Source organism: Clinocottus analis, unplaced genomic scaffold (assembly GCF_023055335.1).
Source record: "Clinocottus analis isolate CAN_PGR_092001 unplaced genomic scaffold, fCliAna1.0.p SCAF_20, whole genome shotgun sequence".
In the NCBI taxonomy this organism is placed as follows: domain Eukaryota; kingdom Metazoa; phylum Chordata; class Actinopteri; order Perciformes; family Cottidae; genus Clinocottus; species Clinocottus analis.
Window position 1 is genome coordinate 804,855 of NW_027175932.1, and position 25,000 is coordinate 829,854.

The 25,000-nt window shown below is 44.2% G+C and overlaps 5 protein-coding genes across 8 annotated transcripts in view; 2 read left to right on the forward strand and 3 right to left on the reverse strand.

The window, feature by feature from the left end:
- Positions 1–3,945, reverse strand: part of dyrk2 (dual-specificity tyrosine-(Y)-phosphorylation regulated kinase 2) — an 11,075-nt gene extending 7,130 nt beyond the window's left edge. The window contains exon 1 of the mRNA XM_068587005.1: positions 3,809–3,945. Within this exon, the coding sequence (XP_068443106.1) occupies positions 3,809–3,848 (40 nt within the window). The 5' untranslated portion in view covers positions 3,849–3,945. The remainder of the gene's footprint in view (positions 1–3,808) is intronic.
- Positions 3,946–6,417: 2,472 nt separating this feature from the next.
- Positions 6,418–10,664, forward strand: LOC137791664 (F-box only protein 15-like). 3 transcript variants are annotated; one of them, XM_068586772.1, is made up of 10 exons: positions 6,418–6,521; positions 6,610–6,693; positions 7,085–7,189; positions 7,675–7,920; positions 8,020–8,202; positions 8,494–8,617; positions 8,813–8,895; positions 9,119–9,264; positions 9,822–9,940; positions 10,063–10,664. In XM_068586772.1, the coding sequence occupies exons 1-10, from the start codon at positions 6,424–6,426 to the stop codon at positions 10,327–10,329; spliced, it is 1,455 nt and encodes a 484-aa protein (XP_068442873.1). In that variant the 5' UTR covers positions 6,418–6,423; the 3' UTR covers positions 10,330–10,664. The 3 variants fall into 3 exon arrangements, with proteins under 3 accessions (XP_068442873.1, XP_068442875.1, XP_068442874.1); XM_068586774.1 differs by having other exon boundaries at positions 9,803–9,940; positions 10,063–10,307; XM_068586773.1 differs by lacking the exon at positions 6,610–6,693 and having other exon boundaries at positions 6,418–6,557.
- A 133-nt stretch (positions 10,665–10,797) lies between these two features.
- LOC137791265 (zinc finger protein RFP-like) lies at positions 10,798–16,009 on the reverse strand. Of its 2 annotated transcripts, XM_068586011.1 has the most exons (4): positions 15,144–16,009; positions 14,362–14,411; positions 12,710–12,993; positions 10,798–12,510 (listed from the first exon to the last, which is right to left on the reverse strand). In XM_068586011.1, exons 3-4 carry the CDS (start codon positions 12,990–12,992, stop codon positions 11,270–11,272), a joined length of 1,524 nt encoding a protein of 507 aa, XP_068442112.1. In that variant the 5' UTR covers position 12,993; positions 14,362–14,411; positions 15,144–16,009; the 3' UTR covers positions 10,798–11,269. The 2 variants fall into 2 exon arrangements, with proteins under 2 accessions (XP_068442112.1, XP_068442113.1); XM_068586012.1 differs by lacking the exon at positions 14,362–14,411.
- Positions 16,010–16,483: 474 nt separating this feature from the next.
- LOC137791818 (nuclear factor 7, brain-like) lies at positions 16,484–18,196 on the reverse strand. The gene is made up of 2 exons (XM_068587002.1): positions 17,920–18,196; positions 16,484–17,805 (listed from the first exon to the last, which is right to left on the reverse strand). Exons 1-2 carry the CDS (start codon positions 18,194–18,196, stop codon positions 16,745–16,747), a joined length of 1,338 nt encoding a protein of 445 aa, XP_068443103.1. The 3' UTR covers positions 16,484–16,744.
- Positions 18,197–18,397: 201 nt separating this feature from the next.
- Positions 18,398–25,000, forward strand: part of LOC137791582 (tetraspanin-8-like) — a 9,638-nt gene continuing 3,035 nt past the window's right edge. Inside the window, exons 1-2 of the mRNA XM_068586633.1 lie at positions 18,398–18,832; positions 20,915–21,210. Of these exons, the coding sequence (XP_068442734.1) occupies positions 21,154–21,210 (57 nt within the window). The 5' untranslated portion in view covers positions 18,398–18,832; positions 20,915–21,153. The remainder of the gene's footprint in view (positions 18,833–20,914; positions 21,211–25,000) is intronic.

The following is a 25,000-nucleotide window of genomic DNA, read 5'->3' on the forward strand; positions in this document are numbered from 1 at the left end:
TCAGGTAAAGCGTCCTGATGAAGACTCGTTTGGCATTTTATAAATATCCGCTGGTAGAACAGGCGTACATACACAGTGACCCTCACAGGCCACCGTCCAGACAGGTGGCCTCTAATCTGTAATCCGGCTAACAGCGAGGATCCAGCGTGACGGAAGAAACCAAAAGCAAACACGCGATCAATACGTCTCAATATGTTCTGATCGGCATCGACGCACATTCACTCATTTATACTTTTGTTTCATTTATCAAACAAATGACAAATATTTTAAAATACATATGTTTTTAATGTGGAGATTTGCTGTTAATTGAATACTTATTTCATTTAAAATGTATTAAATACTTTTGTATTTTTGATAATGAGGTGACTAACTGTCAGGTGCATTGATAATGTAACTGATAACTCATATGTATTGCTTGTGTTATCATTATTATAATAGTTATTTAAAATAATAATCTGGCGTCGGTACATCTCATTCTGGCGTGTCATGTTGTCCAGATGGGATCCAGCGCTGCTGTAACTCAAGCCGGTGTTTAACGACACTGTACTACTCTGCAGCGTACAGTACATGACAAAGTACCCGGGACGTGTACCGAGAGAGAGCAGCGGCGCTCGATGTGAACTCGACACCGAGCTGCAAATGCCAGAGCGCCGAGCGAGCACGCCCGGCATGCAGCCCGACAGGACGGGCGGAGGAAAAAAAAATTAAAAAAATCTGCAGCAACGTGACCAAAGACATGCAGAGAGGACACGGAGAGCTGGAGGCAACACACCTCGTACACAGCAGGACAGGTGCAGGGCGACAGGGAGCTTACACAACCAGGAGACTCCTACGGTTGTATAGAAGTCTATGCTTCATGTGTTAGAGCTCTATTCTCTCTCCTGACCACCAGGGGGCAACTCCTCTGGTTGTATAGAAGTCTATGCTTCATGTGTTAAAGCTGCATTCTCTCTCCTGACCACCAGGGGGCGACTCCTCTGGTTGTATAGAAGTCTATGCTTCATGTGTTAAAGCTGCATTCTCTCTCCTGACCACCAGGGGGCAACTCCTCTGGTTGTATAGAAGTCTATGCTTCATGTGTTAGAGCTGCATTCTCTCTCCTGACCACCAGGGGGCGACTCCTCTGGTTGTATAGAAGTCTATGCTTCATGTGTTAAAGCTGCATTCTCTCTCCTGACCACCAGGGGGCGACTCCTCTGGTTGTATAGAAGTCTATGCTTCATGTGTTAAAGCTGCATTCTCTCTCCTGACCACCAGGGGGCGGCTCCTCTGGTTGTATAGAAGTCTCAGTAAACATTGTAAAAATGAGTTTATGTCTCAATCTCTAGTTTCAAGTCTTCTTCTATACAGCCTGATGTTCATTTAGGACATGGTGGTGATGTTCTTCTACTTGTTCTTATCGTCGTGGTCGTTTGCATAAAAACATTCACAGTGAACGTACTCAAAATACACTCAATATCTTTTGCTTGTTATTTGTTTGTGTTCACTTTTCCGTCAACATTAACACATCAAATAGAAGCTTTATCGTGTTTGTTTTGTATGAAACTGGGACAATGAAACAAAACTCTTCACGCATGAAGCGGCGTAAACTGTCAACAGGCAGCCGACGGGAAGAGATGAAGACATGCACTAAAGTGGAAGCATGAGAAGAACACGCCACCCAAAAATACACACAATGCTGCGTATTCACCACAGCGCGATGACCTGGTGAAACAAGCCGTCACACTGACAACCAGCAGCGAGCTAATGGCGCTAATATCTGCAAATATGAGAAAGAATCCTCTGTGAGCTGCAATGATGCATCAACAAACGAACGCCACGCGACAGACGACCTGCCGGCTTCAAACAAGCTTCATAGTGAAGACGGCGTTTGTCTCTGCCGGCACGTGACGGCACGCGGCGGTCACGTGACGGCATGTGACGTCTTAAAAAAGCTGCATTTGAGGAAATACTTTACGGATATTCTCCCTTTGTTTCTTCATATTCCAGCTGATGCTTTTCTTCTTTTGTTTTCTTCTGCATGAAGGTGATACAGTGGCCATGAAGAAAGGAGTTTCCAGCTCCTCCTCGTGGTTCTATTGAGTCTTTGACTCTTTGACTCTTGTGAGTCTCCTCAGTTCATCTGGTTTGTTCGTCCTCTGGCGTTTTGGAGAATAATCCGGCGAACAATCGCACCGAGACGCTTCGCCTGGAACTCGTTTCCGGCGTTTTTTTGTCGACGCGTCAGAGTTCAAATTCGCCCGGAGACGTTTTCCCCCTCGAGGCGGAAGACGAACGTCTTCTAACGAACGCTGCTTCTCGCATCCCGCGAGCCTTTTGGGTCTCTACTGATCCGTACTGTCTACACTGCCTTCTTCATCTAGATAGTACTGTGTATTCTGTGTATTCTGTGTATTACTTTGTCACAAAAACAGCTCAATGTTGTCCAGTTTGTTTGTTTGGTTTTGTTTCTTGGATTACGGTCGTCGCCATGTTGTTTTTTTCAGCAACCAGAGAACAGGAAGTGACTGTATCTGGACTGAGGATGAGTCTGGTGTTGACCTGTCAATCACCTTGTAGCCCCGCCCTAAAGCTTACCATGCGTTATGGTCTATTTGACTCTAAATGGCCATAATTTACTAATAATAGCTCGCTCACAGCACTGAGCGTGTTTGTCAAAGTACGACAATGAAGACGAGCCCACAGCTGTAATAAAAGCAGCAAAATGACTTTAAAAACCCAAAATACAAACCAACTGACCTCTGACCCGAAGCTGGAGGCCAGAAATCACCCAGAAATGGTGGAAAACCTCCCCACAGAAACCAACAACACCCACAAACAACCGCAAATAAACACAAACAACCGCAAATAAACACAAACAACCACCAAAAAACACCAAATACCACCAAAAAAACACTAAATACCAGCAACAACTATTAGATACTAAAACCGTGTCCCACTGCACGCAGAGCCCCTAAAGACATAGCAGTCAATAACACACGTTATAGATGGTAATAACACACTGACGGTCGCTGTACATGGTAATAACACACTGACCGTGGTTGTAAATGGTAATAACATACAGACAGTTGTTATAGAAGGTAATAACACACTGACAGTGGTTATAGATGGTAATAACATACTGACTGTGGTTATAAATGGTAATAACACACGGACAGTCGTTATTAATGGTAATAACACTGAGACAGTCGTTATAAATGGTAATAACACACTGACAGTGGTTATAGATGGTAATAACATACAGACAGTCGTTATAAATGGTAATAACACGCTGACAGTGGTTATAAATGGTAATAACACACTGACAGTGGTTATAGATGGTAATAACACACTGACAGCGGTTATAGATGGTAATAACACACTGACAGCGGTTATAAACGGTAATAACATACTGACAGCGGTTATAAACGGTAATAACACACTGACAGTGGTTATAAACGGTAATAACACACTGACAGTGGTTATAAACGGTAATAACACGCGGACCCGTCGCTACTGTGGCTGTCATTCGTCTGGAGCTGTGAGGTATAAATAACCGGCAGCGTTTGGCTTCCTTCCTCTCGGTTAATCGACATTGCGATAAAAACACAAACACGGTTAAACGCGACGTGACGTGCAGCTGGAGAAGCGCCTCCAGCCGTTTGCTCGGGTGTGTTTTCTTTTTGTTTTTCTACGTTAGTTCGTTCAGATTCAGGCCGAATGAGACGGGAGGTACCGAGCAGCGGGGGCCGGGGAGGACCGGCGGTGCGTCGCCGCCACACGGGCCGGGCTCCGGCGCCCTCGGGCCGGCTACAGAGGCTGTGCTCACCCGTTGGGAGGACCGAGGTTCCGGGCTTCTTGGTTAACATGGCGGCCGCTCCTCTCCTCTGGACACAGACCGACGGGGACGGGCCGCCTCCTCTTCCTCCATCTGCAGCTCCTCCTCTTCCTCCTCCCTGCGCTCCTCCTCTAATCCAATCCACCCTTCCTCCTCCTCTTCCTCTCCTCCTCTTCCTCTCTTCTTCTTCTTCTTCTTCTTCTTCTTCTTCTTCTTCTTCTTCTTCTTCTTCTTCTTCTTCTTCTTCTTCTGTAGTATAGTTACTATAATAATACTATAGTATAATGTATTGTATATTATAGTACACAGTTGTATACAGTTGTATACTATAGTATAGTACAGTTACTACAATATGGTACAAGTGTATTCTATAGAATAGTAAAGTACAGTATAAAGCAAGTATAATATAGTATACAGTATAATACTGTATATTACTGTTGTATAGTATAGTACAGTTACTATGTATACTATTGTATTCCATAGAATAGTACATTTTACTAGTAAAGCCAGTATAGTATAATATAATATATTGTATTTCAAAGTATACAGTATAATATATTACAGTTAGTATATTATAGTACTATTGTATTCTTTAGAATGATAAAGTATAGAATAGTGTAGTATACTACAGTGTAGTATACAGTATAATATAGTACTATTGTATACTATACTGTCATTTTGAGTCCTGAACAATCTCAAAATCTCTATGGACTTGTGTAGATTGTGTATGGTTGTGTATACTTTTTTTTAATTGAACTTCTTTAATCCATTTCTTTAGTATTATTTTTTGCCTTTTCCAACACTTCCTGATCCGTGTCTGACCTCTGCAGTCTGTCTATTGTGCTGCAACGAATAACATGAAACACATTTATTTGATTCATTAAAGTCGTTTTAATTGATTTTCTAAGTTCCAGAACGAGCTTTGAAACTCATCATCTGACTTCTGGTGGACACAGCTGGTCCTTGTTGTCAAACCGCTGCGTATCTCCTCATCCAGCAGCTACAGAGCAACATGGCGGTTCTTCAGGAGCCTCTTGTGCCGACGTCCAGTATCCTCAGTAGCTCTGTGTTTGGTCTCCACCACCTCCTGAGAGAAACATCTCTTCAGCCAGGGAACCAAAACACACAACCAGTTAGTTGTTGCCATCTTGGATTTTATCCTTCATCATTTTTAGCAACCAATGAACAGAAGTTTACTTTGAATGAGGAGAATCCTGTCAATCACCTTGTAGCCCCCTAGTGGTCAGGAGAGAGAATGCAGCTTTAACACATGAAGCATAGACTTCTATACAACCAGAGGAGTCGCCCCCTGGTGGTCAGGAGAGAGAATGCAGCTTTAACACATGAAGCATAGACTTCTATACAACCAGAAGAGTCGCCCCCTGGTGGTCAGGAGAGAGAATGCAGCTTTAACACATGAAGCATAGACTTCAATACAACCAAAGGAGTCGCCCCCTGGTGGTCAGGAGAGAGAATGCAGCTTCAACACATGAAGCATAGACTTCTATACAACCAGAGGAGTCGCCCTCTGGTGGCAGACTTCTATACAACCCGACCTGTTGCAGAACATGCGGCTCCAGGTGCAGCAGAGCGGTGTTCTGCCTCCAGTGTGTTTTCCATATGAGGACATGGTCCTGACACAAAGTGCGGTTGTTTATTTGGCTGCTTGGAGACCAACAGCATGGTTTACGTCTGAGACAAGGGAGTGAGTTCTCAGTGTCGCTGCCGTGTTGACTCTAACGTGTTCTCAGGTTTCACGGCTTTTAGTTAAATTACAGAGCGACTTACGTAACATGTACACACACATTCACACACATTCACACACATACACGCACATTCACACCAGCAGAAATAACAACAGGATCGAGGACAGAACATGGACACACCTACTTTTTAAATGTTTACTGAGACTTACCCAGGAAAAATAAAACATGCACGGATCACTGAAGCGAGTCGAGCAGTGAGCCGAAAAGGGTAATAAAAATAATGTGATCAATCGCTGTTAATCACAGAAATATCATGCAATTAATCAGTTAAATATTTAATCTTTGCTCATCAATATTTCTTTAGATTTATATGTGTATATTTTTTGTTTATTTTTTTTAACATTTAAAAAAAAAAAATATATATATATAGGTATATATTATATATATATATATATATATATATATATATATATATATATATATATATATATATATATATATATATATAGTAATAAAACGTAATAAGTAATAAAACAAGCTAATGACGTGTTATAATATTTGCCACCTCCAGTGTTTAATAAATTATTTAAAAACAACTGGTTACTTAATAAAACAATAAATAAAGGTTGGTAACAGGGATAAAATACTTTTCTAAATATGTTTTATTCAGTAATTAACTGTCCTGTAAATAAACAAAGGGCTCTTTCAAGAATAATACATCCAGAAAAATAATGATTTAAATGATTAATGTTAATTTAATGGTTGAATTAAGCGATAGAGTTCCGTCACTACACTGCCATCTAGCGGTCTGGCCGCGCGGACACGATCAGGTGTTTTATTCTGAAAATAAAACCGGACCGGAAGCTGTCGTTTCTGGCGGATTTTTCGAGAGGATCCAAAATGGCGGCTGGACGGGGAGAGTTTTTTGCGAGTTTCTTTGAGGGTTTGAGGAGGAAGCAGAACCCGAACTGCGGCCTCAGGGCGGCGGGCAGCCGGCGGCAAGGACCCGTTTACATGATTACCAAGAATATAGAGTAATATTTATACTTATCCTGTATAAAAACGTCTTTTTAACTTGTATTCCAGTTGGCCAGAACCGACAGTAAAGAAATATGAAGCTGATTTTCTTCAGATGGGAACTTCTCAATCTGAAGAAAACTCAATTGAAAAGTAAGATGTTTAAAAAAAAACAACACACACATAATTAAAAAATATATTGTAATGCTCGATTTTTTAATTTTTGGGCTCAAGCAATTTTCAACTTTTACTTTGGAAAGTGAACGTTTCTTGATGTAAAACTGCAGAAACATGAAATGAAGTAGAAAACAATGTGAACTTTATGAAAACACAACACTACCCTGTCAACTTCAGACAAACTTAATTCAATATACTTACAATGATTTTAAGCATTTTTAATGACCCCAAAACATTTTTTAGGGATAAAAATAGTTTGTTTACATGATAATTCTTCCATTTTACCACCACTGGTTTTCTGACATAAAACATATAATCCTATGTATGTTAAATGTGTTGTTGTGTAATCCTGGTTCTCGGTTCTCAGGCTGCCGTCTGAGGTTCTTCTGAACATCCTGTCCCACCTGGACGCGTCCTCGCTGTGCTGCGTCGGCCTCGTCGCCAAACTCTTCCACCGGCTCGCCGCCGACAAGTGAGTCTGACCGAGAATACGAGTTTTAATTAAACGTCAGAACCGGATGGTGTTCCTTTGTTTTCTATCTGATTCTGATCATGTGATGTCATGTTTCCTGTTTTTACTGTGAAGCTGCTGGAAATACTTTAACTGTGAAGCTGCTTAATGTACTTTTACTGTGAAGCTGCTGGAGGTATTTTTACTGTGAAGCTGCTGGATGTATTTTTACTGTGAAGCTGCTGGATGTACTTTTACTGTGAAGCTGCTGGAGGTATTTTTACTGTGAAGCTGCTGGATGTACTTTTACTGTGAAGCTGCTGGATGTATTTTTACTGTGAAGCTGCTGGATGTATTTTTACTGTGAAGCTGCTGGATGTATTTTTACTGTGAAGCTTCTGGAGGTTCGGCTTCTTAACAGGAGCTGAAACTGTGAAGCAGCTGCAGCCTGATGTCTATTTTTAGGCTGTACCGTAATATAATAATTATTATTGATCATCCTCCAGCGTCCTCTGGCAGAAGATGTACGTGTCGCACTTTGGGAGTCGAACTTGGAGACCTAAGCCGGCGGTGGCTGATGATGAGGAGGAGGAGGAGGAAGAAGAGGAGGCGCAGCAGCATCGGGCGGCGGGCTACTGGAAGAAGATGTACTTCAGGTCTCTGGCTGGACAGGAAGTGAAGAAGTGGCGGCGAGAGAAGAGAGACGTCAACCCGTTCACCGGGTTACCTGACATGACGGGCCGCACCCTGAAGTACTTTACACCTTTACACCTTCACACCTCTATATCCTTCACACCTTGACACAGAACTCTCCAGAAGGAACCTTCCAGGTATCCGGTTCTTCTCCACAGGAACCTGAACGTGAGCTGGGAGCTGACTCTGTGCAGAGAGCCGGGGTCAAAGGTCACGATGGAGCCGAGCCGAGCGGACTTCTTCGACTCCTCCGTGATCGTCCTCTTCAGGGGAGGACCGGTGGTCCGATACCCTGAGATCAGAAGCCTCTCGCTGCACGGAGTCCGCAAGGGGACGGCGAGGTGAGAGACACTCCAGGATCCAGGAGGTCATGTGACCAGGAGGTCACGTGACCAGGAGGTCTTGGATATGGCTCTGGCCTCTGGTCATGTGACTTTGTAAACAACCAATCACTGTTGAGACCAATAGGAGGAGAGCTAGTAACGTTAGCAGCACCGCTAACAGAGAACCAGCGGGAACAGAGCTAGTAACGTTAGCATGATGCGTTCAGGCTCTGCTCAGTGAAAGTGAGTGCCTGCTGAAGGTAAACGATACCACTCCTTCCTCTTCCTCCTCCTCCTCCTCTTCCTCAGGCCCGGCTGGCGCTCTCTGCTCTTCCAGCTGGACGTGAGGTCTCAGCCCGGCCGGCTCTCTGGTGACGCCGGCGGCGTCAAGCTGAGGAGTCTCCAGCCCGGCGTCTCCATCGGCACCTGGGGGGCAAGTTTATGAACATATTGATCATGTTCAGGATCAGTATTTGAACATAGTGATCTTGTTTAGATAGTATACATATTATTTATTTATATTTACAAATGCATATACTTCTGTGTACATCGGTCATCTGCACCTTCAGTCTGAGCCAATCAGCTGTTGCTATAATCACATTATAAAACATCAATGTGTTGAGAGCAGGAGGAAGACTCCGTGCTCTTCATCATGGTGTCGCTGCATTTCCACCAGCTGGTGGAGAGAAGCCTGCTGGGATCTCCAGTCTGGTGAGTCTTTAGCAGCAGCGCCCTCTGCTGGCCACGACACGCCAACGCAGCTCTACTGTGTCCATGAGGATGACAATAAACATTATAAATCTTACTTTTTTGTTTATTTAAGTTTGTAGTATATATTAAATATGTACTTTTGTATGTATTTATTATGACCAAACAGTACAGAGCATTTCACGTGAAGCTTTGCTTCCCCCACGATGTTTGTCCCTCCCTGCAGCCCGTACTCTGAGCCCGCCCAGCTTCCCTACATGGATCACTCGGACCCGGCGTCCGGTCTGCACGGCTACTCGCTGCACCTCGTCCTGCACAACCACGCCGCCAAGATCATGTCCAGGACCTTCCTGCAGCTGCGCTGCCACTCAGGTAAGCTGCTCAACAGGTAAGCTGGTTAACAGGAAGTAACAGGTAGTTTGGTCAACGGGTAAGCTAATCAACAGGTAAGCTAGCCAACAGGTAAGCTAGTCAACAGGTAAGCTAGCCAACAGGTAAGCTAGTCAACAGGTAAGCTAGTCAACAGGTAAGCTAGTCAACAGGTAAGCTAGTCAACAGGTAACCTGGTTAACAGGTAAGCTGATTAACAGGAAGTAACAGGTAGTTTGGTTAACGGGTAAGCTAGTCAACAGGTAAGCTAGTCAACAGGTAACCTGGTTTACATGTAACCTGGTGAACAGGAAGTAAGAGGTAACCGAGTCAACAGATAAGCTAGTCAACAGGTAACCCGGTTAACAGGTAACCTGGTTAATAGGAAGTAACAAGTATTCTGGTTAACAGGAAGTAACAGGTCGCCTGGTTAACTTGTAACCTAGTCAACAAGTAAGCTGGTTAACTGCTAACCTGGTTAACAGTTCATCTTGTTACCAGGTAACCAGGTTACCGCGTAACCTGGTTACCTGGTAACCAGGTTACCTGTCTGCTCTCAGTGCAGGACGGCCTGCTGGAGCTGAGGGTCGTCGACAGGAAGGACTTGTCTCAGCACCGCGCTCTGTCCGGCAGCATCACGCTGCCCTGGAGCAGCGAGGGGCTGGACGGCTGTGTGGAGGTACGAGACACGCACCACAGAAGAAGAACACGCCACAACACAGCAACGCGCACCACAGAAGAAGAACACGCCAGGCCGTAACACAGTGTGTGTGTGTGTGTGTGTGTGTGTGTGTGCTTCAGAACTGCTGCATCCTGTCTCTGACGCTGCTGGACGAGTTCCAGAAGCCTTTCTGGTGCGTCAGCTCGTCCGTCTTCGTGGCGGCGGCGGTGACGCCGCCGTCCGATGACTACGCCGGCGAGCACTTCCTGCTGCGCTTCCTGCAGCCAGAGGGCCGGCTGAGGATGGAGCTGGTCCGGCTGACGGGGCCGAGGCAGTTCATGCTCATCGGACTCGTCCTCCAGCTGCCGGTCCTCAAGGTCAACGAGCGCTTCGGCCGCGAGTACTGAAGGTTTCCTACCTCGCTAAAGTACTCTTCTGTTGTAAAGTCAAGTACTTCTACGTTGTTGTAAAGTCAAGTACTTCTACATTGTTGTAAAGGCGTGTACTTCTACCTTTATGCTGTTTAAAGATGCATTCAAAGTCTCAGGGTTCTGAAAATACAAGAAAAGTTTGTAAAGTTCTTTATTTTTATATTTTTGTTCACACAGCAGGAAGAAGCTTGAAGAATGTATAACATGTTAAATATTTGAGCGACTGGATTTCGTAATTATTTTAGTTTGTTGTTCAAAACAAAAGAAAAAGTCTTATTATGGAAGATTGGAAATACAGATTTAACAAAACAGGAAGTGTGTCGTTGTCGTTGTTTATATTATCATTAGTACAAAAAAAGCTGTTTCAGATATTAAAGTGAAGTCTTCATGGAATTAAACAAACCCTGTAAAAATCGAAACAATCACACATTTTCTTCTGGAAATCTTTATTTGGAATAAGTTTGTCACACCACACACAAATGTTTAATAAGCAGACGATCAGTTAATTTAAAACTGTTGAATGATATGAGTCAAATCAGATAGATGGTTTTCAGCCTGTCGCCTCTTTTTGTTAAATAGTTGTAATACATGAACATTTCATAGGTTATTTTATAGGTTAACCAGCTAGCTCCCCGATAACCACCGAAGGTAGCGGGACTGCGACGTTGCAGGAAGCTAGCAGCAGCGCTAGCAGCAGCGCTAGCAGCAGCGCTAGCAGCAGCGCTAGCAGCAGCGCTAGCAGCAGCGCTAGCTTGCTACAGTGGAAACACCCAGCGAAGGCGCGGCTTGTAACCCGACGGTACAAAAGTAAAACCTGCTCATCCAAACGCTTCATAGCTTCATAACTCCGCTGCATGTTGGTGACTCGCAGCACGTCTCTGGTCGAGCTCATCAGAGCGCTAATCGACGTGAACCATTAATCGTTTTGGTTGACGGCACAAATGACCAAGGGGGCGGAGTTCACGCCGTTGTCATTGGAGCAGGGACCAAAGAAAGGAAAGAGCTTCTCGTCGAAGGAGCAGTCGGTGAAGGAGTAGAGAAGCTCGGCAGCGTCGACGTCGTAGAAGGAGACCAGACCGTCCTCGTAATCCACAAACACGCCCACCTTGTGGAGAGGCGTGTCCGTGTGGATGCCCACTGACTGGTCGTCATTAGATTCGTTCTGGTCGTTGCCCATCGACACCGTCCAGAGACCCATCGAGGGCTCTATTCTCTCTAGAGATTCTTCTCTGTCAATGGACTCTGTGGCGGCCACGCCTAAGATCCAGGCGGTCTTGTCTTTCACCTGGACCTCGAAGTAAAATCTACCTGAAGAGAAACTCTGCTCCCCTAAAATATAATTACATTTCTGAAACCTCTTGGCGCTGTATGGGAGGTTCCTGTACACATCCCCACAACTCACTTGCTTTCCATCGGGCCACAGGATGAGCGTGGGATGAGCCGTTTCAGGATCCAGAGTCACCTCCACGGCAAACTGCTGGACGCTCCTCAGCTGGGCCTTCTTTTCTTTGTAATCTTTTCCATCGGCAAAGTCGTACGTTGGCGTCGGGCTATCGAGAGAAGAGATGATCAGAGGGGCCGAGTTTCTACCGTCGTCGTTGGGATAGGGACTGAAGAACGGGAAGATCTTCTCGGTGAAGGAGCAGTCGGTGTAGGAGTGGAGATGCGCCGCAGAGTCTACGTCGTAAAAGGAGACGCGGCCGTCCTCGTAATCCACAAACACCCCGACCGTCTGAACACTGTGGTTCCTCGGGAGCTGAACAAAAGAATCGTTGATGGCCTGATCGTCATCCTCGTTGTCCAAAGAAATAGTCCAGAAACCATGACAAGGTTCAAGCGAGATACCGCGCTTCCTTTCAACCGACCCTTTGGCTATCCCTAGATTCCAGCCGGATTTGTTTCCAATCTGAACCTCAAAGTAGGATTTCCCTGAAGAGAACCCCTGCTCCCCTAAGACGTTCACACATCTGGAGAATCTCTTGGGGTTGTCCGGCAGTGTCTTCGTCACGTCGCCGTGATGAACTCGTTTCCCATCAACGGACAGGATGAGGTTGGGATGGGCGGTGTCGGGGTCCAGGGTCACCTCCACCGCAAACTGCTGGACCCACTTCAGTTTGGGGTTCCTGGTTTTAACCTCTTCCTCTTGGGCATCACCATCTAAAACAAGGGCGAGAACAAAGGGTTAACCTCAGCATACCTTGCATCATACCGCACAACGCAAATCCAGGAGGTCAACCGAGCGGTAGAACCAGGCACCTCGTGTCTTGTGGTGGGTTGTGTGTCTCTGTGAGTTGTGTGTTTGGTCTTGAGATACTCATTTTCAGATGTTTCTATTTTTTACCTACCCCCAACTTACCATTGATTAAACTTTGGAAACGCTCCACCAGATCATTCCTGGGGATCTTTTTTAAAATCTCCCTGGTTACCTCCTGAGATCCAGGACCCTGATACTTCTGGACCATCAGGTCCACCGTCTCTTCTCTTGTTGCATTCCCCAGCTCAGCCACTGGTATCCCTGTAGAGCCTTTCAGGACGCCGTCCCGCTTCAAGTACCACTTGAAGATCTTAAACTCTTCTTCTGTCAAGTCTCGCAGGATGTTCAAGAGCTCCTCTTCAACTTTCACCATGTTGGCTCCCATTCTGAAAAGTAATGGGATATTTTAAATCGGAGGAAAATATTGATTTTTCTGAAGAAAAAAAAAATCAGCAACTTTTAACTTCTTGTAACGCCGCCATCGTTTTATGGAAGCTAATTTCCGCCACAAGAAAAGTCATATTTGCACAAAAAAAAAAATTATGACAACCAAAAAAAAAAAAGAAATGACGAAAAAAAATTAAGACCAAATTTTTTTTTCGTGACAAAAAAGAAAGTCCAAAAAAAATTAAGACCAAAAAAAAAAAATTAAGACCAAAAAAAAATTAAAAATTAAGACCAAAAAAAAAAAAAAAGAAAAAAATTAAGACCAAAAGAAAAACAATATATAAAAAAAAATTAAGAAAAAAAAATCATTATGACAAAAAAAAGTTGGGTCAGGAAAGCTGCCAGACGTCATGCTGCTCGTTGTGAGGTTCATTCAGGACTGAAGGCTCCACCATCAGCAAACGTTCTCTTAACGTCCTCAAACTCTGCTCCGTTATCTCCACAGCACAGACACACAGGTCATGTGACCTTCACTGACCGTCTGTTAAGATTAAACTCTTGAGGCACAGACATGGAACACATCTTCATCACATGAACACACTCTTCAAGCAGATTAAACCTTCTCGGGTCCACAGGGTGAAAACTATCTGCCTGCAGGAAGCCTTTACAGGAAGATAAGATAGTTTACAGGAAGATGTTCTCGTTCAGTTGTTGCAATTACTGAGTTCATGAAGTCAGTGAAGGTCTCATGACTATCATGCTTTTTTAAAAATCTTTTTTTATTGATTTTACAAATAATTCAGGCAGAAAATGTGAACATGGCTGTCCCAACGAGGCTATATACATGTTATTACATTCAGTTTCATATTGCTTGGGGATAGTGTAACTGAAAAGCTTTTTCTGTCCAATTTATTTATTTTTTGGTCAGAATTATTATTTTTTTCAGATTTTTTTTTTTTGTCAATTCTTTTTTTTTGTCCGAATTTTTCAAAAAAAAATTTTGTCCTAATTTTCTTTTTTTTTTCGGGCGGAGATGGGCTTCCATTGTTTTCTGTCATAATTATAACTTCTTTTTTTTGTCATTATGAATTTTTTTTTTGGTTTGAATTTTATTTATTTTTTATTTTCTTTGGTCTTCGTTAATATGTATTTTTTAATGCCTTTTTTATTAATTAATAATCAGGTCTTTGTCATAATTTTTTCATGTCATCAATTTTTTTGTTTGTTGTCAGAATTATTCTTTTAATGTTTTTGTCATAATCCCTTTTTGATCAAATTTTGACTTTTTTTTCCCCCTTTACTTTCTCACAGGAAAACCATAAATGGGGCTCAAACCTAAACCTTCAGAACACTTTTATCTCACGTACCTCAACAGCACTTAATGAACGCTCAGTCAACAACGCCAGACACTGAAAACCTGCAAGGAAGTCATGAGGGTTAGATTCTGCCCTTTATCGTCCTTCCTGCTGTTGGACACAAGAGGTCAGAGGTCATCAGAGACTGATCAGGAACATGTTGAATGAGTCTTCTGGACGCCGGCCGTGTTTCTTTCTGGGGATAAAAAGCTTCATCTCGTGAGTTACCAGTTAACCAGCTTACTTGTTGACTAGGTTACAAGTTAACCAGGTTACCTGTTACTTCCTGTTGTGTGAGTGAAGTTCGTCTCAGAGGTTTTCGTCATCGCTTCAGACACATAGTTTATGTTTAGTGAAGTTTGCTGTCAGAATAACTGTAGTTAATAGTTTATGTCAATGTGAGAGGATTTAAATGCGTCTGAAAGCTACGAGACGAAGCTTTTTATCACCAGAAAGAAACACGGCCGGCGTCCAGAAGACGTACGACTGCTCCCGCTGAGGAGCTCATTATTAATATGGCTAAACATGTTAGTGCTCACCAAACGCGTACTGAGCTGAAAACACACCGGCTCTTATCTCAAAGCTGAGTCATTGTGTTTACGTTGAGTCTCTTTGCTGAGAACCTTTAAAAAGTCCCACAATAGTTTAGTGTTGATCATTTTTTAGGCTTTTCTCGCTGATCTCAGGACAGTAATCAAGTTTCCAAAAGACAAAGGAGACGGCAGAGACGATGAGTTTGTTTCTTTTCTTTCCTTTGAACACAAGCTAACCATCTAGCACAGACAGCAGCTCACCCTGCTAGCGTTAGCGCCTCCTTCCAGTCCCTTCAGATGGAGTAAAGTGAACAAACGCGTCGAGGTTTTTACATCCAGCGGTTCTGGTGAGCGATTCCAACAACGGCGTAACGGTTGTGAGGAGCAGGCGGCGCTCAGCCTCCTGGCGTCTAAACACTCCACTTCCTGTTAGAGGAACTGGAGCGTGTCTCCTCCCTTGTGCTGGGAAACCTCTCAGTTCAGACACACAAGCAGCCAGACGCTCACTGCAACAGACCCGCGTGCACACAGGCACTGGTTACACAACACTTTGTGTTTATTTAACCCGTACCAGCTAGTAAATCAACAAGTACACTCACGACTACTCCTTCTAACATGCACGGTGTCACCAAGGCATTGCAGGTCCTGACACATTAAATACAACGACTTTGTGTGCTAGTGGTCCTGAAGGTGGCGCTACAGCGATAGTTTAAAAGTTTAAAAAAAGAAAGTCCAGCCATGGGAATAGAAACTTGTGAACAGGACTTTGCTTCAACGGTGACTGAGTTGGAAAGCAAGCAGACAAAAGGAAGGAAGGGATTATTATTATTATATATTATACTAAATACATTTATTCAAAGACAGAATGTTGGTCGAGGAGCAAACGCAGCTTCACTCCGTCAAAGAGGAAGTGATGAATGTAGCGGCACTAACATCCATATCCTGAAACCTTTCAGCGCATCACTGATCTCCTCCACTGCCAGTTTCCTTTTCTTTGTCCGTTTGTATGGAAGTAGATTTGTGTCTTTTTCACACGAGCAAATTTCTAGTTTGTAAGTAAATTATCTCCAAATCTTTGCTCTCAATTTAAAAATTGATCCCAAAACTAAAAAGGTTTTTTTCCATTTTTTTTTTTTAGAGCAAATTTCTTTTTTGAGACCAGATTTTAGTTTTGAGAGCATTTTTTTTTTTTTTTTGCAAAGCAAATTTCTTTATTTAAGAGGCAATTTTTTTTTTTCGAGCATTTTTTAATTTTTTTTTTATATAATAAGCAAAGATTTGGAGATAATTTACTTACAAACTAGACATTTGCTTTGGTAAAAAAGACACAAATCTACCTCCATACGTTCTCTGCTGGTTGGACCGTCATGTGGCACAAAGCAGAGCCTTGTGGTCGTCGACTGAATCAAACTGTCTGGGCGAAAATGAGATATTTCTTCCATTTTTGAACCAAAAAACACGTTTCTCTGACTGAATATGCTTCCTAACATGCCGATGTGTTCCTGTGTTTTCGATGATTTAGGTCTTAATCTTTCTAAAAAGTTGCACCATTAGTCTGTGGGTTGTTGTTACGGCACCGAACAAAAGAGTTTTCTGAGCTCTCGAGGAACTCCTTTTTGCTCATATCATGCTGGACGTTTAGAGTTATGATCACAATATCTTTTAAAACGGGTTTCTTTCTGCAGATATACATTTCTTTACCAAGACTTTGCTGAAAAAATACAAAAAACACAAGTATTGGAATTAATGTGTGGATCCTACGACGACCCAAGCAGAGGAAACAGGTCACTAACGTCACCAACGTGTGCGATGTTTTCTTAATTTGCAGATTGAGCAGCAGAAGTAAAGGTGAGTGAGAACATCTAATGGTCGTATTCGACAGGAGAGATGACCAGAGGAGCGCTGTTGTCTCCATCGTGATGACGGCCGGGACTGAAGAAGGGGAGGAGCTTCTCGGCGAAGGAGCAGTCAGCGAAGCCGTGGACGAGCTCTGCAGAGTCGACGTCGTAGAAGGACACCGACCGCTTCTGATAATCCACAAACACGCCCACCTTCTCCAGGTGGCTCTTCAGATTGAGATGGACATCGTGAGCTTTGTGCGTACGTCCTTCCCTCAAACATATCGTCCAGAAGCCGTTCTCGGGTTTGGCCGAGACGGACCCCTTCCTGTTGGCCGACTCTCTGGCGACGCCCAAATCCCAGGACGTCTTCCCTTTGACCTGGACCTCGAAGTAAAACCTCCCCGAAGAGAAACTCTGCTTTCCCAAGACGTTTATAGCAGGGTTGAATCTCTCTGGGTTGTCCGGGAGGTTTTGCGTCGCGTCCCCACAGTGGACGTGTTTCCCGTCGTGGGTCAGCACCAGGTGTCCGTGCGCCGTGTCCGGGTCCAAAGTCACCTCCCGCGCAAACTGCTGGACTCTTTTCAACTGGACTCTACGAACCAACGCCTCCTTCTCTTCCTTAAACGTTTCCTCCAGCTGAGTCACGGCGGTCCCCACACTTCCGCCGTACGTCGGCACATCCACGCCGACTCCCGTCCAGTTCCTGGTGGGCGGGACGGCGCTCAGGGCCGAGACGCTCTGCAGGAAGTCGGGGCGCTCGGCGCCGCGTGAGAGCTGCTCCACCTCGGCGCCTCTTTCCGTCAGCGCGGAGATTTCCCGCTCCAGCTCTCGGACGAGTCCTCGGGCCTGTTGCTTCGTCGCTTCTCGCTTGTCTTCGATCGCCTGAACGAGCTTATCCAGGATGTTCTTGACCGTCTGCTGCAAAAGGGTGAAGACCCGCTCGCTGTCCGCGATGTGCGTGTCCGCAGATTTACTGCTGATCTCTGCTGAGCGGCTGATTTCGGAGATCTTCGTCCGCCTCTCCTGGATCATCAGCTCGATTTTAGCCTTTGTCGCCCCGAGCTCGGACTTCATGTTGAGGTCTGAAGCGAGGAGAAACAAACACATGGTCATGCACAATCCTCTAAAACATGCCGACGCTTCGGATGGACTCTGCACATCTCTGATGTTCTTAGTTTCACTTTCTCTTCTCTTACCTTTTCGTCTTGAGCTGACGGTGTTGAGCAAACGCTGCTTCAGATCGTTCCTGCTGATCTCCTCTAAAATGCTCGTGGTCACCTGCAGAGCTCCTGGGCAGCCAAACTTCTGCACCATGAGGTCCACCGCGTCGTGCCGGGTGGCTTTCTCCAGCCGGGCCGCCGGGATGGCCGGGAAGCCTTCTGGGACGTCGCCCTGCTTCAGGAACCACTTGAAGTCCTTGAACTGTTCCTCCGACAGGTTCTCCAGAGTTTTCCAAAGATCTTGTGGCGTCATTGTGGTTCTCTATGAAAACAAAGAACACAGTTGTACTAATCGGATGATTGAAAGCTCCTCTTTGGACCGGAGGAACCTTTTTTCTCCAGCAGGAGGTCAAAAAACGGTTTAAAGTTTCGTCAAAAAAAAACAAATCTCTTCTTTTAAAGACGAATTCTGACATGTTGAATCTCAGCCGTGATGAATAGTTGTGAATGAATGAATATACTTTTTGTTGTCTCTTACACTAGAATCAGTTATGACAGTAATCCATATTAAGTGATCCATATTAAGTGATCCTACTGGTTAAACTGGAGCTCGCAGAGACTTTCTTTCTTCTGACAGACGTCGCCGCTTCATGTCCGACTGCAGCAAAACCCTCAAACCTGCTGCTGAAGTGAAGTTACAACACGGAGAGAAATCTTGTTCAGACAAGTCTCAGCAAACCGTCGTCTCAGTTCTTTTGTTGGCAGCAACGACTCAGAAAGCGCTGCTGAACCTCGAGGACTTCAAGTAAAAAAGGATTTGACACTGAAAGCCCTGAAAGATGGACGTTCATCCTTCATGTTTTCAGCATCCGGTTGCCTTCGGGCCGAGACCGATGACGGCAATGAGAGCGGTGAGATCGTCAAAACCAAAACAAAGAGCTAAAAGACGGTAAGTCTACATCTTCCGCCGCAAACTAAAAACTCACCTTTTCCGACTATACCTGGAATAAAGACAATGACGGAAGCGCACAACCCCCCCCCCCTTCTTATTTACACACACAATAAACTTACCAGACTTGACGGCACATGCACGACCCGGCTCTGCGCAGAACGTCTTGAGTTCAGAGAGAAGTCAAACTGAACCCAGAAGGTTCTGGACCTCACGGCTCCTCCACCTGCAGACAGCGAGGTGTGAACCTCCACCTGCACCGACACAAAGACGCCGGGCGAGGGAACAATACGTCTGTAAGGGGGGAAGGGAGGAAGGATCCACCAACGAGGAAACAAGGAACTCTGATCGCTCTCTCTCTCTCTCTCTCTCTCTCTCTCTCTCTCTCTCTCTCTCTCTCTCTCTCTCTCTCTCTCTTTGTCTCTCTCTTTGTCTCTCTCTTTGTCTCTCTCTCTCTGTGTGTCTGTCTCTCTCTCTCTCTCTCTCTCTCTGTGTGTCTGTCTCTCTCTCTCTCTCTCTCTCTCTGTGTGTGTGTCTCTCTCTCTCTCTCTCTCTCTGTGTGTGTCTGTCTCTCTCTCTCTCTCTCTCTCTCTCTCTCTCTCTCTCTCTTTTACAGGTTTCACTTTTCATTTTGGGTTTCGGGTCAAAGTTCATTCTCGGGAAACGCACATTTGTCCGACATGGACTCTGCAGGTCAAAGGTCACTGTGAGCTCACGACACACCTTTCTGTTGTTTATCCACAACTCAGCCTTCCTCCATATCTAGAAGGATAACAGGAAGTGTCGTTTGCCTTCCGTCCTCTCGGGCGCTCGACGTCCTCACAAGTGAGCGAACACTAAAAAGAAAACACACTTTCTACTAACTTCATAAAGTTCTGGATCAAACTGCTTCCTGTGAGCGTTGTGTAGTTGAGTTGGTCCAATGCGATCGACTTGAGTTGGATCAACTTCGTTTGTTCAGGTTCGTCAAACCTAATTTATTGTGCCGGATTAAATTCAATAATTTCAGTTGGTTCAATTTAATTAATGTTTTTTTTTACGAACGTAGAATATTAAACTTTTATTATGGGTTTAATATTCCTTCGTCCTATTTTGCCTTCGTGTCTCTGCACACATCGCACACAACGATGCACACATCGTTGTCGTTCGTTGTCGTTCGTTGTCGTTCGTTGTCGTTCGTTGTCGTAAGTTGTCGTTCGTTGTCGTTCGTTGTCGTAAGTTGTCGTTCGTTGTCGTTCGTTGTCGTAAGTTGTCGTTTGTTGTCGTTCGTTGTCGTTGTTGTCGTTCACGGCGTCACACAGACGATCAGCTCTCCTGTGACGAGTCTGTTCTGCTTTCAGTGATCAACTCCATGATTTAACAGTCATGTCGTTAGTTTTAAAAGCTTTACCTCTGAGACGCCCTCAGCCTCCTACATTCATCCTCCTCATAGTCAACACAGTGAGACCAGTGAGACCAGTGAGACCAGTGAGACCAGTGAGACCAGTGAGACCAGTTAGACCAGTGAGACCAGTTAGACCAGTGAGACCAGTGAGACCAGTGAGACCAGTGAGACCATCACTTATTTACATCGTTAAATATTAACCAGCCGTCTGCTGAACATGTGTAAGTTAATGACAGTGTTAGCGTGCAGCTAACGCTAGGTGGTAGCATGGAGTCATATTTCACTGATGAGTCAACGCTGATGTTCCAGGACTTTGTTTTTACGTAAAGAAGTAAAATATTATACGAGTTTGTTAAAGAAAACATTTATTAGTTTCTGATCATTCTGACAAACATTTAAGAAAAGATGAAATAAGAAATATAAGACAAGATATTCCTTTAATGTTCACGCTGCAGGGAATTTATAATGAATATCAATAAACATAAGCAGTATATAAACAGATATTGCACAGTATTTATACTGCACAGAGTATTTATACTGCACAGAGTATTTATACTACACAGAGTATTTATACTGCACAGAGTATTTATACTTGAATTTACTTTGAAGTGTTTCCTGGTGTCAGTACTTCATCAGGATTAAAATCATAAATGATCAGTTCATGTTTTTGTGTTTTCACCTTTAAACTGTATTTGTAGGAAAGAAGTACGCAAAGAAGGAAAGGAAAGGAAATGCTCAGGACAAGGAGAGGAGGAGGTAGGACAGAGGAGGAGGGACCAGGAAAGGGAAGGAGGAAGGGCCAAAGGGAACAGGTAGAGCGGCTGCGAGCGAGTCGCTCCTCTAGGAAGAGCTCGCTGAAGGAGACGAGAGAGAAGCCGCTGAGGACAGAGGAAGGAAGGAACAAAGGAGTAAAGAAAAGGAAGAACAGGAGGAAGCCATGGCTGTGAACAAATGCATCAAGTTCCTTCTCTTCTTCTTCAACCTGCTTTTCTGGGTGAGTCTGCAAAATGAACATAGAAACTCAAGATATTTATATTTTACATCATTTTGTTATTTTAGTTTAAATCACAATATTATTTTAGATTGATTTGGTTTCATGGGTTCATATCTCTCTCTCTCTCTCTCTCTCTCTCTCTCTCTCTCTCTCTCTCTCTCTCTCTGTCTGTCTGTCTGTCTGTCTGTCTGTCTGTCTGTCTGTCTGTCTGTCTGTCTGTCTGTCTGTCTGTCTGTCTATCTATCTCTCTTTCTCTCTATCTCTCTCTCTCTCTCTCGCTCTCTCTCTCTCTCTCTCTCTCTCTCTCTCTCTCTCTTTCTCTCTATCTATCTATCTATCTATCTATCTATCTCTCTCTCTCTCTCTCTCTCTCTCTCTCTCTCTCTCTCTCTCTCTCTCTCTCTCTCTCTCTCTCTACTTTAATGTCGACTTCATTTCTTTATTTCTTATTGTTCAGAGTTCATCTTTCACTTCTTTTTGTTCCTCCAGTCAACCGGTCAGTTGTGTCGAACAGGTTGTGTTCAGGCTCTCCATTACGCCCACTCCTCTTCCTCCTCCTCCTCTTCCTCCTCCTCTTCCTCCTCCTCCTCTTCCTCCTCTTCCTCTCCCACATAAACAAAAAGGTTGCTCCATGTCAGGGCGAGGCGCTGCGCTCGGCTTCCCACCATCACGCTGCCACGATTAAACATTACACACACACACACACACACACACACACACACACACACACACACACACACACACACACACACCTGTGTCCCCGTTAACCTCAGTGGGTCCATGTTGGCTCGTTCAGTTTTAGCGTAACTCAATTATTGCATCGTGTTGGTCGCTACAGACGAGCAGTTCCCCCTCTCATGCTAAGCTAAAGGCTAAAACAGACGTTGGCAGGCGTGACATCATCTTGATTTAGAGGAATATTTGTTTTCTTTGGTCTCTGAGCCAATCGCATAACGTGTTGCTTCAATCAGGATTAATAACCAACAGTGGTGTTGTGGGCGCTACGAGGAGGAGTTCTGGGAGCCGATGGACGATCAATGGAATCAATATCGACCGATGAGATCGCCGATCGCTCGGCCTAATCAAGTCATTACTTGCGTCGCATTATTTATTTACGTGTGTGGAGAAATCGTCTCGTCTGAACGGCGTCCGATAACCAGTTGCTGATCGATTGGAGCGCCTTTTCTTTTTTAAATTGGCAGAAACCGTAAATGAACTCCAGGCGCCAGAACATCGTCAAACTAAAACATGTTTCCTGTTTCCTGTCGGCTCCGTTTAAAACAAGCCGCCGGCCGGTGGAGGCGTCCGGCTGCCTGCTGAGTTTATTTCAGTCGCTGTTCCCAGAAATGATGTTAAATCAATGTTAACGTGATTCAGCCACTCAGCGACATGCTGGACATCATGTGTTCGCCTAATGATGATGGGATGGAGGGCGGGGCTCTGATTGCAGGTTTGAACTAATCGCTCAGAGAAGCTTCCTGACGGAAAACAATCCTGTTTTCTGTTCTGTTGATGTTTCTACTCGAAGCAGATGGTCATTGTACTTTTGAAACAGTTTGAATGGAAGGATTCAAACTGCTCTGCAGGGTCACATGACCGGGGTTTGATGGAGGACGAGCTCCAGGTCGCTATTGAACCCTCAAGGTTCTGGTCCAAGAGGTCGGGGCTGTCATGACTGTTCAGGATAAAACACTGAATCTAAACGATTTATTCTCTTCTTGTCCAACTGCTGCTCAGAAGATCTTTGTCTCTTTGGGTTGAACCCTTGAACATCTGGTCCTCCATCTCCTGAAGAGACTTTCTCCACCGTACAGACCTTCTGACATGAAGAGTCGTCCTACTTTTACAACCAGATACTTGACTTTACCTCGTTCCTGTTGGGACCTTAAGTCTTGTTTCTGTGGCTCCACAGATGAAGCTCTAACATCCTGATAAACTGGTTTTATCCTAATAAACTGGTAATATCCTAATAAACTGGTAATATCCTAATAAACTGGTAACATCCTGACCTGTCGTTGTGTTATCGGGTGATGGGCGTCGTCCTGCGAGCTCAGAGGGTGTGTTTGTTTTCCAGACCGGCTGAGGCTGCGCTGCTATGCTGCCATGCAGGTTTCTGTGTGTGTGTGTGTGTGTGTGTGTGTGTGTGTGTGTGTGTTGCGGTGACGCAGGTTTGATTCCTGGAGCTTTGACTATATGTTGTGGTGATAACAAAGACCCACAACTCTGCACAGAGGCGTCACTCTGCTGGGGAACGCCGACAAAGGAAAACACGGGGTTGTTTTGGGTATTAAACAGAAGAGAATCTCAGAGCCTTTACTTCAGTAAATGTACTAGTACCACACTTTAAAAATACTCTAACTGTAAAATGTGTCAGTACAATCAGTAAAAGGAAATAAATGTTATTATTAACTCATTAATTTCATGATAGATTAATCTGATGATTACTTTTTCTATTAATCGGGTTTGTAAAAAGACCTCAACACCAGAAGTAGCATTAGCATTAGCATTATTAACACATCTTCTAATATATTAACAATATTAGAATCATCACTTTAAACATAAATACTGTTAACAGTATTAATCATATATTAGTATTAGTACTTTTAAATGAACATTATACACATTATTACAGCAAAATTGTTTAATTTTCTGTAAATCGACAGATTTTCAGTTTCAGCTGTATTTGTGTAAACTGTTTAATTTATAACTAAACAACATATTTTGTTAACTCTTCACATGTGTTGTGTGCAAAAACCTGAATTTGTGAAGTAACTAAAGTTGTAAAGTAAGTAAAAAGTCAAATGTTTACGTCTGAAATGTAAAAGTTAAGTAAAGTAAACGGGCGTCTTTTAAACCAGTTGTGAAACCGGTTTAGTTTTTATAAAGAACAACAAACAGTGACTCAGCGTTTCCACCAGCAGCCTCGTCTTCTGGACTCAACGAGCAAAGACGAACACACAACTCTGTTCGCTTCTTCTAAAAACTCCATCTTTGGTTGGACGTTTGGGGCGACACGTTTAAAACCGCCATCTTGTTTTTTTATACCCAGAAAATTAACTTTCATGAAGTGAAAAGAAACTGTGAAAAGTAGAGATTGAGACTTCTATACAACCACAGGAGTCGCCCCCTGGTGGTCAGGAGAGAGAATGCAGCTTTAACACATGAAGCGTAGACTTCTATACAACCAGAGGAGTCGCCCCCTGGTGGTCAGGAGAGAGAATGCAGCTTCAACACATGAAGCATAGACTTCTATACAACCAGAGGAGTCGCCCCCTGGTGGTCAGGAGATAGAATGCAGCTTTAACACATGAAGCATAGACTTCTATACAACCAGAGGAGTCGCCCCTTGGTGGTCAGGAGAGAGAATGCAGCTTCAACACATGAAGCATAGACTTCTATACAACCAGAGGAGTCGCCCCCTGGTGGTCAGGAGAGAGAATGCAGCTTCAACACATGAAGCATAGACTTCTATACAACCAGAGGAGTCGCCCCCTGGTGGTCAGGAGAGAGAATGCAGCTTTAACACATGAAGATATGCTTCTATACAACCAGAGGAGTCACTGCTTTAACTCTCAGCTGCTGGTCAAACAAAACAAATCACTGGTTTCACTGGTTTCACTGGTCATGTGAGCTGTGAGGGTGTGACTCAGTAAATCCTGGTTACGCTGTTATTTGTTCAACCTTCAACTGGAGAGTACAACTTAGGGTGTGTGTGTGTGTGTGTGTGTGTGTGTGTGTGTGTGTGTGTGTGTGTGTGTGTGTGTGTGTGTGTGTGCTACTATTCTGAGCA